The sequence below is a fragment of the Narcine bancroftii genome, chromosome 3 (assembly GCF_036971445.1).
Source record: "Narcine bancroftii isolate sNarBan1 chromosome 3, sNarBan1.hap1, whole genome shotgun sequence".
NCBI lineage: Eukaryota > Metazoa > Chordata > Chondrichthyes > Torpediniformes > Narcinidae > Narcine > Narcine bancroftii.
The window spans coordinates 327657525-327673896 of NC_091471.1; the positions used below are offsets into that span (position 1 = coordinate 327657525).

The 16372-nt window shown below is 53.4% G+C and overlaps 2 protein-coding genes across 2 annotated transcripts in view; both read left to right on the forward strand.

Moving 5' to 3' along the window:
* LOC138756874 (uncharacterized) overlaps nucleotides 1–1618 on the forward strand; it is a 3335-nt gene extending 1717 nt beyond the window's left edge. The window contains exon 4 of the mRNA XM_069923268.1: nucleotides 1518–1618. Within this exon, the coding sequence (XP_069779369.1) occupies nucleotides 1518–1618 (101 nt within the window). The remainder of the gene's footprint in view (nucleotides 1–1517) is intronic.
* A 644-nt stretch (nucleotides 1619–2262) lies between these two features.
* Nucleotides 2263–3808, forward strand: LOC138759160 (histone lysine demethylase PHF8-like). Its single transcript, XM_069929175.1, has 2 exons — nucleotides 2263–2669; nucleotides 3182–3808. Exons 1-2 carry the CDS (start codon nucleotides 2498–2500, stop codon nucleotides 3268–3270), a joined length of 261 nt encoding a protein of 86 aa, XP_069785276.1. The 5' UTR covers nucleotides 2263–2497; the 3' UTR covers nucleotides 3271–3808.
* The last annotated feature ends 12564 nt before the right edge of the window (nucleotides 3809–16372 follow it).

Sequence of the window (16372 nt, forward strand, 5' to 3'; positions counted from 1 at the left end):
TAGCTGAAGTGGTGAATGTGGGCACTGATGAGTGGAGGGAGTGTGCGGGGAGAGGCAGGGGCGAGGGGAGAGGTGGTAGGGAGAGAAGAGAGGTAGTGGGGGAGCGAGAGGGGAGAGGAGTGGTGGGGAGAGGGGAGAGGAGGAATGGAGGGGAGTGGAGTGAAGGCGAGAGAGGGGAGGAGTGGAGTGGTTGGGTGGGGAGAGGGGAGAGGAGTTGGTGGTGGGGAGAGGGGAGAGGAGTGGTGGTGGGGAGAGAGGAGAGGAGTGGTGGTGGGGAGAGGGGAGAGGAGTGGTGGTGGGGAGAGGGGAGAGAGTGGTGGTGGGGAGAGGGGAGAGGAGTGGTGGTGGGGAGAGGGGAGAGGAGTGGTGGTGGGGAGAGGGGAGAGGAGTGGTGGTGGGGAGAGGGGAGAGGAGTGGTGGTGGGGAGAGGGGAGAGGAGTGGTGGTGGGGAGAGGGGAGAGGAGTGGTGGTGGGGAGAGGGGAGAGGAGTGGTGGTGGGGAGAGGGAGAGGAGTTGGTGGTGGGGAGAGGGAAGAGGAGTGGTGGTGGGGAGAGGGGAGAGGAGTTGGTGGTGGGGAGAGGGGAGAGGAGTGGTGGTGGGGAGAGGGGAGAGGAGTGGTGGTGGGGAGAGGGAGAGGAGTGAGTGGGGTGGGGAGAGGGGAGAGGAGTGAGGAGTGGTGGTGGGGAGAGGGGAGAGGAGTGAGGAGTGGTGGTGGGGAGAGGGGAGAGGAGTGAGGAGTGGTGGTGGGGAGAGGGAGAGGAGTGGGTGGTGGGGAGAGGGGAGAGGAGTGGTGGTGGGGAGTGGGGAGAGGAGTGGTGGTGGGGAGAGGTGAGAGGAGTGGTGGTGGGGAGAGGGGAGAGGAGTGGTGGTGGGGAGAGGGGAGAGGAGTGGTGGTGGGGAGAGGGGAGAGGAGTGGTGGTGGGGAGAGGGGAGAGGAGTGGTGGTGGGGAGAGGGAGAGGAGTGGTGGTGGGGAGAGGGGAGAGGAGTGGTGGTGGGGAGAGGGGAGAGGAGTGGTGGTGGGGAGAGGGGAGAGGAGAGGTGGTGGGGAGAGGGGAGAGGAGTGGTGGTGGGGAGAGGGGAGAGGAGTGGTGGTGGGGAGAGGGGAGAGGAGTGGTGGTGGGGAGAGGGGAGAGGGAGTGGTGGTGGGGAGAGGGGAGAGGGAGTGGTGGTGGGGAGAGGGGAGAGGAGTGGTGGTGGGGAGAGGGGAGAGGAGTGGTGGTGGGAGAGGGGAGAGGAGTGGTGGTGGGGAGAGGGGAGAGGAGTGGTGGTGGGGAGAGGGGAGAGGAGTGGTGGTGGGGAGAGGGGAGAGGAGTGGTGGTGGGGAGAGGGGAGAGGAGTGGTGGTGGGGAGAGGGGAGAGGAGTGGTGGTGGGGAGAGGGAAGATGGGAAATGGGGGAGGGATTGTGGGGGAGAGGGAGGATATAGGGCGAGGTGGAGGGCAGAGGTAGTGGGGAGGAAGGGAGATGGATGATGGATAGGGAAGTGAGCAGAGCTGTCAACTACCAGTGTCCCTCAGGTTATGAGAGAAGGGGAGTAGGGCCAACAACCCCCAGCTGGGGATGGAGGAAGGGGAGTAGGGCCAACAACCCCCAGCTGGGGATGGAGGAAGGGGAGTAGGGCCAACAACCCCCAGCTGGGGATGGAGGAAGGGGAGTAGGGCCAACAACCCCCAGCTGGGGATGGAGGAAGGGGAGTAGGGCCAACAACCCCCAGCTGGGGATGGAGGAAGGGGAGTAGGGCCAACAACCCCCAGCTGGGGATGGAGGAAGGGGAGTAGGGCCAACAACCCCCAGCTGGGGATGGAGGAAGGGGAGTAGGGCCAACAACCCCCAGCTGGGGATGGAGGAAGGGGAGTAGGGCCAACAACCCCCAGCTGGGGATGGAGGAAGGGGAGTAGGGCCAACAACCCCCAGCTGGGGATGGAGGAAGGGGAGTAGGGCCAACAACCCCCAGCTGGTGATGGAGGAAGGGGAGTAGGGCCAACAACCCCCAGCTGGGGATGGAGGAAGGGGAGTAGGGCCAACAAACCCCAGCTGGGGATGGAGGAAGGGGAGTAGGGCCAACAACCCCCAGCTGGGGATGGAGGAAGGGGAGTAGGGCCAACAACCCCCAGCTGGGGATGGAGGAAGGGGAGTAGGGCCAACAACCGCCAGCTGGGGATGGAGGAAGGGGAGTAGGGCCAACAACCCCCAGCTGGGGATGGAGGAAGGGGAGTAGGGCCAACAACCCCCAGCTGGGGAGTAGGGCCAACAACCCCCAGCTGGGGAGTAGGGACAACAACCCCCAGCTGGGGAGTAGGGCCAACAACCCCCAGCTGGGGATGGAGGAAGGGGGAGGTGGTGAGGATCGAAGTGGGGGGGGGTCTACCCCCAGCTCTCTGTGCCCTGACCCTCTCCCTCCGCCCTGCAGGAGCATCAGAAGGTGCAGAAGAGGAAGAGCGCCAAGAAGAAGCTGGCGGCCGAGGAGCCCGCCCCCAAGCCCCAGCCCGGCAGCCCCATGGCCGAGGTCAAGCCCGAGGCCTTCTCCGGCAGCCTGCTCGACCACGAGTACACAGCAGGGCCCAGCACTTTCGGCCTGCCCCAGATTAGCCGCGGCTCCACCCCCATGGCTCCCGGCGTCTTCCTCACCCAGCGCCGCACGTCCACCTCCTCGCAAGGCAGCCAATCAGGTGTGAGCAGATCCTGCATTCTCTCCTCCCTCGTTACCGCGTCCACGGCATCGTCCTGGATTCCCACTGCCCCCCCCGAGGTGTGCTGGTAGTCAACGGCTCTGCTTTCTCCCCTCCTTTGTTACTGTGTATGTGGTATCTACAAGTATTCCCATTGGCCCCTCCTGGAGTTGGCAGCCTTCCCTCCCTTTTACCAAGAATCCATTGGCTCCTCCCGGAGCAAACGTGGGGCTTGGAAACCCCGCTTTCTCCCTTTACCTCATTACTATGTTTATCACATCTACTTGGGCTCCCACTGGCCCCTCCGGGAGTGAAGCAGGGGCTTGGAGGCCTTGCTTTCTCCCCCTCCATTTCCACCATCAACTTGAGCTCCCGGTGCCACGAGCTTTTCTCCTGCAAAAATAAACCACCAGCACCTCTGCAAACTGTTGGGGAGGTTTGGAGGGATGGAAAATGGTTGCCTCAGTATCAGGGGCAGGCTGATGTTTGTCTCTCCTCCCATCTGACAACAGGAAAGCGCCCGAAGAAAGGTCTGGCCACAGCGAAGCAGCGCCTGGGGAAGATTCTCAAGATTCACCGGAACGGGAAGCTTTTGCTTTGAATATTTTTCTATTTTGTACCATGTTGGAACTGAACGTGTTTGTATATCTCTGTACAGTTGAATTTCTTCGAACACTCAATATCCGCTCACTTCCCCTCGCCACCCCAGCTGTTCAGGAGAAATCGGGAGAGTGAGTGTGTGTGTGTGTGCGCTCCAATCCTGAGAGGCTGATCCACGAGGGATTCTGATCCATGTTAGGTTCATCCCGGTCTATGAGGGATTGGGATCCATCTGGATTGCTTCCTCCAATCCAGGATGTATTCCATCCCAAAATCTCTCCTACACCCCATTCCCAGGCCCATTTCGCAGAAGCTGCGTGGCTAGCTGGAGCTTCCCAGTGGGAGGTACGTCTGTCCACCCCCTGGGGTCCGGAAGGCCAATGGGCATGTGGGCGCCAGTGCCCATCTCTTTGCACTTCCCGGCCTCCAATGTCCAGATGCCTCTTTGACAAAGCACTTCTCCCTGTTCCCTCCACCCTGCATCCTCCCAAGATTTTCCTTTTGTAAAAAAAATACATAAAGTCATTAGTTTGTAACAACTCTTTATTTGTTGTGCAGGTTTTTTAAACGTCTGATGGTATTTTCCTGAGAAGAAAGAAGTGTGGTTTATTTCGGAAAACATCTTTGATTTTTTTTTTTCTGTGGTCACCCGATGCACCTTGCGGGTTCGCCACTGGGGTGGGAGGTGGCGCTGCTTTTGACCGGGGATGCGGGGCCAAGCAGGGCAGTGCTGTAGCGTTCTCAGACATTGCAGAGGGAGTAGATTGTCAGCAGTTGTGGGCTCCTTGTTTGAGAAAGGATGTGCTGGCATCAGAGAGGATTCAGAGGAGGTTCACAAGGGTGAAAGGGAGATCGTACATTGAAGGACTTGAACCAGGGCTGGGTGAGTTCTGCAAACCACAGTGACTCAAAGTGCAAATGGAGGAGAGAGGCAGAGGGCTGCCCGTTTTCAGGCTTGGGGCCACTTTTTACGTTGTGAATGAATGATTTGGATTATGGAATGAACGGCCAAGTTTGCAGAAGGTCGGTGGAGGGGCGGTCGTGTCGAGGAAACGGGGACTGTGGAAGGACTTGGACGGAAGAGGAGAACGGGCAGATGAATGGCAGTGTCAGAAACTTGGGTCAGGCACTTAGGTAGAAAAACTAACCGGGTGGATGATTTTCTAAACTGGGAGAAAATTGCAAATCCCCGGATGCAAAGGGAACTGGGAGCCCTCATGCAGGACAGCCTGAAGGTCAACTTGCAGGTGGAGTTGGTGGGGGGGGGGGGGGGGGACACGGGTGAAGGCGGGCAATGTGATGCTGGCGTTCATTTCATCCCTGCTCTAATCAAAGAGCAGGGATGTGACATTGAGGCTTTATAAGGCCCTGGTGAGACCTCACGTGGAGAATTGTGAGCAGTTTTTGGCTCCTCGTTGAAGAAAGGATGTGCTGACGTTGGAGAAGGTTCAGAGGAGGTTCACAAAGATGATCCTGGGATGAAAAGGTCATCATACAAGGAGTGTTTGACAGCTATTGGCCTGTACTTGTTGGAATTTAGGAGAATGGCGGGGGGAGGCTTGTTGAAATATTTTGAGCATTGAAAGCTGTGGACAGAGTAGATGCAGAAAGGTCATTTCCCCATGGTGGGAGAGTCAAGGACAAGAGAGCACAACTTCAGGATTGAAGGACGTCCACTTAGAATAGAGATGTGGAGGGATTTCTTCAGCCAGAGGGTCGGTGGAACGGGTGGGTGAGAAGGAGCAGGATGTGTGATCGTTCTCTGATTCCATTTCAGAGTGTGAGCTAATTCACCACCTGCCATCCGCGCCCCCTGCCCTGCAATCATGTTCCATGCTTTCCCCGTGAAGCACCTTCTCTGCATCACCCAGCCCCGATCCAGCAAGACCATCCCTCCGTCCGTCTGCGCCTTCAGGTGCTCGAAGCTCGAGCCACTTTGTCCTGCCCCGGGTGTGTGAGAAGATGCTCCCACCCCTCCACCACCATACCCCCCCACCCCCACCACCCCATGCGGAGAGTTCACTCCCCCCCCATCCTTCCCTGGGGAGAGGTCGGATGGGAGGCATTGACAATCCCATGGACTCCACAGAGAGAGGTGCCTCCCCTCCCACCTTGGACAGTTGTGGGAATCTCTCACTTTTGAATCCTCTTTTTGCTTCCCCCACACCTGCCCGCCTCCCCTTTTCAATCCTTCTTACGTAGACCGAGATCAGGAATGGTCACTGCCTGAGGTGTCATTTGGGAAAGTGGACCAGGCAATACAGTCAGCACAAAACTCACAGCGCCAGTGGCCCAGGTTCAAATCCCATGCTGTCCGTCATGAGTGTGTATGTTTTCCCCGTGTCTGCATAGGGTTTTCCACGGGGCCTCCGGTTTCCTCCCACCCTTCAAAGCATACCGGGGGTTGTTGGTCAACTGGGGTGTACTTGGGCGGCACTAGCTCGTGGGCTGAAAGGACCAGTTACCGCACTGTATGCCTAAATTTAAATTTTTAAACAAATTCTCCCAGCTGTTCCCAGGGCTGGGGGCTTGACCACTTCCCCCCCCCCCCCCCCCCCCCACCCTCATCCCAGTCCTTTTCATTCCATCTCAAGGTATTAGTGTAACAACCATAGAAAACTGCAGCACAGGCCATTCGGCCCTTCTAGACTGTGCCAAAACATCATTCCTCTAGTCCCACCGACCTGCAACCAGTCTGTAACTCTCCAGACTGCTCCCATCCATGTATCTGACCAACATTCTTGAAACTCAAGATCAAGCCTGCATTTACCATTTCAGATGGCAGCTCGTTCCACACTCCCACCGTTCTCTGAGTGAAGAAGTTCCCCCTAAACTTTTCCCCTTTCACCCTGAACCCTTATCCTCTGGTTTGTATCTCACCGACCCTCAGTGGAAAAAGCCGACCTACATTTACTCTGTCGATCCACCTCATAATTTTAAACACCTCGATCAAATCTCCCCACATTCTTCATGCTCCAGGGAATAAACTCCTGAACCTGTTTAACCTTTCCCTGTAACTCAGTTCCTGAAGTCTAGGTAACATCCTAGTAAATCTCTGCCCTCTTTCTATCTTATTGATGTCTATCCTGTAGTTCAGTACCAAAACTGCACACAATTCTCCCAATTTGGCCTCACCAGTGTCTTGTACATACTGTAACATCCCAACTCCTGGACTCAATACTTTGATTTCTGAAGGCCAATGTGCCAAAAGCTCTCTTTACGACCCTGTCCATCTGTGACACAACTTTCAGGAAATTATGTCTGTATTCCCAGATCCCTCTGTTCTCCTCAGTGTCTGATCATTTACCGTGTACATCCTTTCTTGGTTTGTCCTTCCAAAATGCAACACCTCACACTTGTCTGCATTAAACTCCATCAGCCATTTTTTTTTTTCAGCCCATTTTTCCAGTTGGTCCAGATCCCTCTGCAAGCTGTGATAATCTTCAGTGGGGAAGACAGACAGGGAAGAAAATGAGGGTTTCTTCACGGAAACGGGGGAAGTGAACATTACTGCCATCCAGTTGGATTGTTCCCAGATGGGAATTTACATGTTTAATTTGGACATACAGCATGGTAACAGGCCATTTCGGCCCACGAGCCCATGCCACCAAATTTACACCCCATTAACCTGCACCGGTACACTTTGAGCGGTGGGAGGAAAGCAGAGCCTCCACATAGACACGGGGAAAACGTATGAACTCCTTACGGACAGCGTGGGATTTGAACCCCGGTCACAATTGCTGGCACTGTAAAGGCATTGTGCTGACCACTGTCAACCTTGCGTAGATGAGGTTCTGTTCCTCCAATGTGCAGATGGTCTCAGTCCAGCCATGCATGAGACCACTCACAGACACATCGGCAAAGGAGTGGGACAGGAAATTGAAACAGGTGGCCACCGGGAGATCCACGCTACTGTAGTGGACAGAGCTGAGGGGCTTGACGGTGATCTCCCGGTCTGTCCGACCTAGAGGAGTCCACAGTGAGAGCAACCAAATGCAGTCAAGGAAGTAAAAGGCCTGTTCTTTTGGGACACAGATGAGCTGATTTCTCTGAAACTGGGGGTGGGCGGTTTTCCCCTCTTTTGCTTCCCAGGACGGAAACGTTAGTGACTCTCGACTTCCTACGGACGCTGCGAGACCTGCTGAGTTTGTGCATTGCTCTCGACCAGCGTCCACAGGCCTCATGGTTTGACAGGGCTGTGCAGAATCTTTGAAGGCTGAGGGAGCGTGGACGGTGGGTTCTTGAACGGAGTTGAGTCACAGTTGGAGCAGGGCTGCATTTATGGAATGTCAAGTCATGAACCTGTGCAAGACAAATCAAGGTAGGACGTACGCAGTAAACGGTCGGGCCCTGAGGAGTGCAGAGGAGCAGGGAGATCTAGGAATAGAGAGACATTGTTCCTCGAAGCGCAGGTGGACAGGGTTGTAAAGGGAGCTTTTGGCATCTTGGCCTTTATAAATCAAAGTATTGAGTACAGGAGTTGGGATGTTATGGTGAAGTTGTTTAAGACATTGGTGAGGCCAAATTTGGAGAATTGTGCAGTTCTGGGTGCCGAACCACAGGAAGGATGTCATGAAGATAGAGTGCAGAGAAGATTTACTCAAACTTCAGGAGCTGAGTTACAGGGAAAGGTTAAACAGGTTCAGACTTTATTTCCTGGAGCATATAAGAATGAGGGGAGATTTGATCGAGGTTTATAAGGTAATGGGTGTAGGCAGAGTGGATGCGAGGAGGCTTTTCCCACGTAGATCAATACAAGGGGTCGTCTATTTTAGCTGAAAGGGAAAGGTTTAGGTGACGTTCTTCGCTCGGAGCAGTGGGAGTGTGGAATGAGCTGATGTGCTTGCAGGCTCAATCTTGAGTTTAAGAATAAATTGGATGGATACATGGGCTGGAGGGTTATGAAGTGGGAGCAGGTGGGACCTGCAGAGTGATGGTTTGCACAGACAAGAGGGGCTGAATGGCTGTAACGTTCTAAGACATTGGTGAGGCCAAATCTGGAGAATTGGGTGCAGTTTTGGTCACTGAACTACAGGAAAGATATCAATAAGATAGAAAGAGGGCAGAGAAGATTTACTAGGATGTTGCCTGGATTTCAGGAACTGAGTTACAGGGAAAGGTCTTTATTCCCTGGAGTGTTGAAGAACGAGGGAGATTTGATGGAAGTGTTTAAAATTATGAGGTGGATAGACAAAGTAAATGCAGGTCGGCTTTTCACACCAAGGATCAGACTTTATTCCCTGGAGTGTTGGGACTTTACCTACCATTCAGCATCTTCCCCATCATTTCCTCCACTACCTTGTCCACCACCCTCTCCACCGCCTCCAGGATGATCATCACCACCCTCTCCACTTCTGCTGCCATCAGCCCTCCCGTCTCCTCGCCATCCCGGGGCTGGCTGCCACCGGGGAAGGAATGCCTTCTTCCCTCCGTTGCCCCTTGGCCTTCCCCGGGTTTCTCGCCCTGCCGCACCTCCTGTCTCCGTGCGTGCTCCCTTTCCATCTCCGCCACGTCCCTGATCATCTGGTCCAGCACTCCATCCATCTTCTGCAAGACCTCTGCCACCGCCAGCAGTGCGCTGCCCTCACCAACCCACCGGGCCCCCTGTTGTAAAAAAAAAACAAACAGTAATGCTGGAGAAACCTGGCTGATGGTTCAGGCCTGGGCCCTTCTTCAAGTTGAAGTCACAAAAGGCAGGATCTATCTGAAAGTCTCTGAAGGAATCCAGACCAATGGGGAATGGGCAGACCAAGGGGGAAGCAAGGGGTGGTGTTTAATGAAAGCCAGAGTTTGTATTAATGCTCTCCGATTGGAAGGGGGGCATTCGGAAGATGAGGTTGTTCCTCCAATTCATTGGCGGTCTCAGTTTGGCTGCATATGAGACCGTGGGTAGACACATCAGCATGGGAATGGAATGGAGAACAGAACTGGGCAACCATTGGGAGATCCGTGCTACTGCGGCGGACGTAGCCGAGGTGGTCGGTGAAGCAATTTCCTGGTCTTTCCAACGTAGATGAGACCACAGTGGGAGCCCCAGATGTACCAGATTCACAAGTGAAGTGTTGCTTCACTCGGCTGTTTTTTTTTTGGGGGGGGGCCGAATTGCACTGACGGAAAGGGGATGCGGGCGGCAAGTGTAACATCTCCTACGGTCATAGGGGAACATCCCAAAGGGGTGATCAGCAGGGAGGGAGCAGTCCCTGCGGAAGGTGGAGAGGACAAGATGTGTCTAGTGATGGAGTCATGAGGTAGGGGCAGAAATGGCAGAGGGCGAGGTGGTAACTGGAGAGGTCAAGAGGAATCTCATCCTTGTTGCGCGTGGTGGGGCCAAGGCAGATGTGCGGATCATGGAGGTGAGGACCGAGTTGATGGTGGTCAAGGAGGACAACTCTGATGATCTGGCATGGAAGTCCTTGTTCCCCTGTTGGGTAATGAACAAGTCTGACAGGTCAAAAAAGTGATAGGTCCAGTCATGGTTCAAGTGTCGTCAAAAATGCACCAAACTTCCCTGAAAGTGGCGTCACATGTGGACAGGATCATAAAGGGAGCTTTTTGGCACATTGGCCTTCATAAATCAAAGTATTGAGTTCAGGAATTGGGATGTGATGGTAAAGTTATACAAGTCATTGGTGAGGCCAAATTGGGAGAATTGTGTGCAGTTTTGGTACCGAACTACAGGAAAGATATCAGTAAGATAGAAAGGGCAGAGAAGATTTACTCGGATGTTGCCTGGACTTCAGGAACTGAGTTACAGGGAAAGGTTAAACAGGTTCGGACTTTATTCCCTGGAGTGTAGAAGAATGAGGGGAGATATGATCGTGTTTAAAATTATGAGGGGAACAGACAGAGTAAATGTAGGTCGGCTTTTTCCACTGAGGGTCGGTGAGATACAAAGCAGAAGACATGGGTTCAGGGTGAAAGGGGAATTTCTTCACACAGAGAATGGTGGTGAAGGGAGACTTGATCTTGACATTTAAGAAGAATTTGGACAGGTCCATGGACTGGGTGCAGGACAATGGGGCTGGGTAGAAAAATGGCTCACCACAGACCAGAAGGGCCTGTTTCTCCTCTAATATTCTGTGGTTTCATGGAATGTGTTAACAATCTTTATTTGCCCGCTAGCCAAATATCACTCACACTATCTCACAAAGTATAGGAGAAAGCCATTGGAAGCAACTAAACAAACCCGAACTTCGGAATGGAGAAGGATGAGAGGAGACTTGATTGAGGTCGGCAAGATCCTGAGGGGCAGAGATAGAGTGGATGGCCAGTGTCTGTTTCCCAGACATCAGAGGACGTCCGTACAAAGTGAAAAAGTGAGGGGAGGGAAGTTTAGGGGTACGTTTTTTTTAAACACAGTTGTGGGGGGCCTGGAATGCCTTACCAGGGGGTGGTGATGGAGGCTGGAACATTTAAGAGACAGGCCCACAGATGGAAGGAAAATAAAGGGATACAGGGTAGGGAGGGTTAATACTTTTATTTAGGAATTATATGATTCAGCACAAAATCAAGAGGCGAAGGGCCTGTATGTTCAGTGAGTGGGCAAGGGTCTGGCAGATGGAGAACAATGTTAGTAACTGAGGTGATCCACTTTGGACGGAAGAATGGAAGATAGGATTATTATTTGAACAGTAAGCGATTGCAGCCTGCTGCTGTGCAGGAGGACATGGGAAAGCTGGTGCATGAATCTCAAAAGGTTGGTTTGTGGGTTTGAAGGCAAATGGAATGTTGTCCTTCATTGCCAGAAGGAATGAACTTAGGAGCCGGGAGGTTCAGCTGCAACTGTACAAGGTCCTGGTGAGGCTGCATCTGGAGAACTACATTCATTTTTGGTTTGCTGATTTGAGGAAGGATGTACTGGCTTTGGAGGTGGTACAGAGGAGATTCACCAGGTTGATTTCAGAGATGAGGGGGTTGGCCTATGAGGAGAGATTGAAGCATCTGGGACTGGGCTCACTGGAGTTTAGACTAATGAGAGGCGATCTGATAGAAACCTATAAAATGATGAAAGGTGTGGATCAGATAGAGGTGAGTAAGTTGTTCCCATTGGTGGGGGAGACCAGAATATCCCCACTCCCACTAGGTTCCAGACAGAGAGGTCAATGTGACCCTCCACGATCCTACACTCCCACCAGGTTCCAGATGGAGAGGTCAATGTGACCCTCCACAATCCCCACTCCCACCAGATTCCAGACAGAGAAGTCAATGTGACCCTCCACGATCCTACACTCCCACCAGGTTCCAGATGGAGAGGTCAATGTGACCCTCCACGATCCCCACTCCCACCAGGTTCAGATGGAGAGGTCAACGTGACCCTCCACGATCCCACACTATGCTCCCCATTTCACCTGCTCTGTCCTCGTGCCGCTACTTCCCTTCCGTCCCTCCACCGCCTCCTCCATCTGGCGCTTTGCTCTCAAAGAGGCTTCCATGACCCACGTGCCCCTCTGCAGCTCATGTGTGCTGCTGAACTCTGCCATTCACCCCCGCCCCCGGGCCTGGTGTGGACGTACTTCCCATCTGCAGTCTGTGCCCCTCCCTCCGACTCCTGGTGCCTGACCCACTGATGTCACCCACCAATTGTCCTTCATTATTGACCTAATGTCTCAGCTAGTCAGCTGGTTGCACCTGGCAGTGAATCACCTACCAGGGATCTCCCGGTGACCGAGCATCTGAATCCCTGCCCCACTCCTGTGTCCATCCATGTCCTCGTGAATTATCCCACCAGGACCACCTGTAAATAGGAGGAGCAACACCTTATTTTCCGTCCAGCCCCTCTCCAGCCAGATGGTATGAACATGGTTCATACACCGTTTTTCCTTCCTCATCCCCTCCATCTCCTTCCCTCCAGCTCTCCACCCACTTCCCTCTCCATTCACAGTTATCCCCTGTTTACTGCTGTGCCCTCCCTGCCACCTGTGGGACCGTGCTCCTCTCCCACCCCTCGACCCCCCCCTACCATTTTGTTCGGGCGCCTGCTGACATTTTTCTGGTCCCTTGACCAAGGGCTCAAACCTGAAATAGTGGCTCAATATTGTTGCTGTATAAAGGACACTGTATGACCTGCTGAGTTTCTCCAGTGCTGTCGAACTTTTCAACACAGAAACTGGCCCCTTTGGCTCTTCTAGTCTGTGCTGAAACATCTTTTTTAATGTCTCATCCTACTGATCTGCACCCAATCCATACCCCTTCCATCCATTTAACTGTCCAAATTCATCTTAAATGGTAAAATTGAGCTTACATTCACTACCTCAGCTCGTTCCACACTCCCACTGCTCTGTGTGAAGAAGTTCCCCCCAAACTTTTCCCCTTTCACCCTTAACCCATGCCCTCTGGTTTGTATCTCACCAACCCTCAGTGGGCAAAGCCAACCAACATTTACTCTGTCTACCCCCCCCCCCACATAATTTTAAATACCTCTGTCAAATCTCCCCTCATTCTTCTATGCTCCAGGGAATAAAGTCCAAACCTCCTTAACCTTGAAACTCAGTTCCTGAAGTCTGGGCAACATCCCAGTCAATCTCTGCACTCGTTCAATCCTATTGATATCTTTCCTATGGTTCGGTGATCAAAACTGTACACAATTCTCTGAATTTGGCCTCACCAATGTCTTGTACATCACCTTCACATTCCATCACTTGAATAGGAACCAGTGTTAGGCAGCTGGTAACTGGAGCTTGATGCTAGTTAGATCAAGGCACCAGATTTTGTTGAAGGAGATGCAGTGGACAGACAACATCAGTATTACAATGGAGTCTGCGGGGAGAATCCTGGCTGGTTACATCACTATCTGGTATGGAGGTGCCAGTGCTCAGGGTTGCTAACTGTCTCTTGTGTTGACCTATCGTGGACACATCTCACTTGTCAGGAAGGCGCCACCACGACTGCACTTCCTGTGTCGACCTTCCACAGGAGCTCTATCCAGAGCATCCTGGCCGGCTGCATCAGTGCAGGATGGTCGCTGCAGAGAAATACATTAACAGAGAGGTCTCACTCCCCCTCCCATCAACGTGATCTATTGGGATCATTGAAGAGGATGCGCTAAATCATCGAGGATCCCTTCCACCCCCGCACACAGTGTCTTCCAGCAGCTCCCATCGGGGAAGGGATACAGGAGGATCAGAGCCAGTGCCACCAGGTTGAGGAACAGTTTCTTCCCATGGGCTGGAAGACCAAAGGAATGGCTCACACTGACCCTCCGAGACTCTCATAGACATGAAACAATATTTGTATCAATTATATACTTGTCCTGCACATGTACTGTTTGCCTGCGTGTGTTATGTCTGGGTGAGTGTCTGCCTGTTTCGCACTGAGTACCGGAGAACACTTTCGTCGGGTTGGACTTAAATTAGATGGCAAAAAACTTGACTTGAATCCAACCTGCAATATCACCGGTCCCAGACTTCACTCTGTCAAGGACATCGACATGAGACGGTGTCTAAATAAAGCAGCCTTTATCCTCAAAGACCCCCCCCCCCCCCCGCAGGCCAGGCCCTCTTCACTCTGCTCCCATTGGGGGAAAGGTCCAAAGCCTGAAGATGAGCTCAGCGGCACAAGGGCGGCTTCTTACCTCTTCCCCGCTCCCTCCCTCTGTTTTCGGCCCTGTCATCCCGGCTCCCGATCGCGGACCCTCACCCCGGCTGCCCGCCCGCCCACCGGCTCTCCCAGCACCCCGAACACGTACTCAATACTTGGTCCCGGCACTCCGAGCTCTCAACGCAGGTATCGACTGGTCAGAAGTTGGACCCGTGTAAAAGTCGACACCCCCCCACCCCTCCAAATTTGACCTGAAAAATCGGTCTAAAAACGTCAACAATATTTTGGCAAAGCGGTTTATATAAATGTTTTCACAGCGATGCTGCGGCAAAACAACAAGTTTCGTGATGTGTTCACGACAGTAAGTTTTGATTCTGACAATGGTGGGGCAGAACCCAGTTAGATCAGCACCAGATTGGCCTGTTGTTGTGACATGAGGTTGTGTTTAATTGAAGTAATGGAAGGACAGGAGCTTTTAAAAGACCACATTGAGACCAGAATTCTGATCTCTACATCCCTGGGTTAGACGAGGCCAGGAGTGAAGCGCACTGTTCCAGTCTCAGTATTACTGGGATAGACCACGTTGTAGATAGATAGATGAGTGGGCAAGGGTCTGGTAGATGGTAAATGTGAGGGGATCCACTTTGGAAGGAAGATCGGATTATTATTTGAACGGTAAGTGATTGCATCCTGCTGCCGTGCAGAAGGACGCGGGAGAGCTGGTGCATGAATCGCAAAAGGTTGGTTTGCTGGTGTAGCGGCCTTCATTGCCAGAGGGTTTGAATTTAGGAGCAGGGTTCTGCTGAAACTGTACAAGGTCCTGGCGAGGCTGCATCTGGAGAAATGCGTGGTCTCCTGACATGAGGAAGGACGAACTGGCTTTGGAGGCGGTGCAGAGGAGGTTCGCCAGGTGGATCCCTGGGACTTTACCTCCTGTGGATACTGCGAGACCGGCCGAGTTCCTCCACCTACAATCACAGTCTTCAGTGTTTCACCCTGATTCCAGAGATGAGGGGATTGGCCCCCGAGGAGAGATTGAGGCGTCTGGGACTGCACTCACTGGAGTTTAGACAAATGAGAGGGGATCTGATAAAATGATGAAAGGCGTGGATCAGATAGAGGTGGGTAAGTTGTTCCCATTGGCAGGGGAGTCCAGAACAAGGGGACATCGCCTCAAGATCCAGGGGAGTAGATTTAGGACGGGGAATCTGTGGAATTCGCTGCCCATTGACCTCAGTAAAGATATTTAAGAGGAGATTGGGTAGATTTTTACATTGGAGAGGAACTGAGGGATGTGGGGAAAAGGCAGGTCGGTGGAGACGAGCCAATTGAATGGCGGAGCCCTGCTCCCGTTTCTCACGTCCTTCTGAGACGCCCTGTTGTGTGAGAGTCCACTGTCACCTGTACTCCTGTGTTAAATTTCAAGGGGCTTGTTCTCTTCATCCTTTTCTCTATGTGTGAAGGGGGGAGGGCGCCGGTGGCGAATCTCACGGTAGCCGGAAGGAGTTGTCATCGTGCATATTCTACCTGATTTACCACGACAATAAAAGAGTCTTGAATCATGGAGACTCCTGGAATGTTGCGCCTGGGTGGGAAACCAATGTAGAAATGTGATGACAGCGGTGTCCTGCTTGATTAGCTAGAACCACACATGTATGGATCTGCTCCTTCCCCGGGAACTACAAGGCACTTTCAGGTGGCCAAAATCCCCCGATGTAAAGCCGCATATTATACCCCTATGCGGCTGTCGGGAGGGCGACTGAAAGCGCAAGAGGCGCCTGCGAGGCGCACTTGGTAACCCTCCTCCGGGAGGGATAATCGCCGGAGCACTGAGCAGCCCCCCCCCCCCCAACCTGGATGCAGCCGCCTGAAAGCGACTGCTAAGGGGATGACAAACAGCAAGCGAGTGCCTGACAGCCTCCCTCCCCGCTGCTCCTGACCCCCGCGCGGGGCGGCCGGTGTGGGACGTCAGGTCAGGGGCAGCCGGCGCGGGCTCTAGAGGTTGGGGCGGTGGCGTGGGCTGTCCCCACACTGATCCCACTTATGAGCGACGGATTAATTTGTTGCTTTCCAATGCGGGCACCGAGCACCAAATGTTCTCCAAACCTTGATGCTCAGAGAGGAATCAGACCAGCAGAGAGTTAGCAACAAACATGAGGGTGGCAAATAAAAACCCTGGGAGTTTGTGAGCGGGAAATGCAAACACCAAATAGAATTAATATCTAAAAAAGCACAGGAACAGCCCGTTTGCCCATAATTTCTGCACCAAACATGATCGCCCCAATTAAACTTGCCCCATGTCGGTCCCCACACTGATCCCACTTTTCTGCCCTCCCGAAGGTACAGGAGCCGGTGTGCGCTCCGAGGCACCTCCCTCGCAGTTGTCCCTTTCAGATGGCCAGCGCTGCCACCTGAACGACCATGATGAAATGACCCTCTTCCTCTCTCTCCTGCATCTCTCCTGTCCCTCCCAACCTCCGAAAACCCAGCCCAACTACACTTCCCATTTCCCCCCTCCCTTCTCCTCCACTCTCTCCTCCATCCCGCACACCCTCCCCCACTCTCTC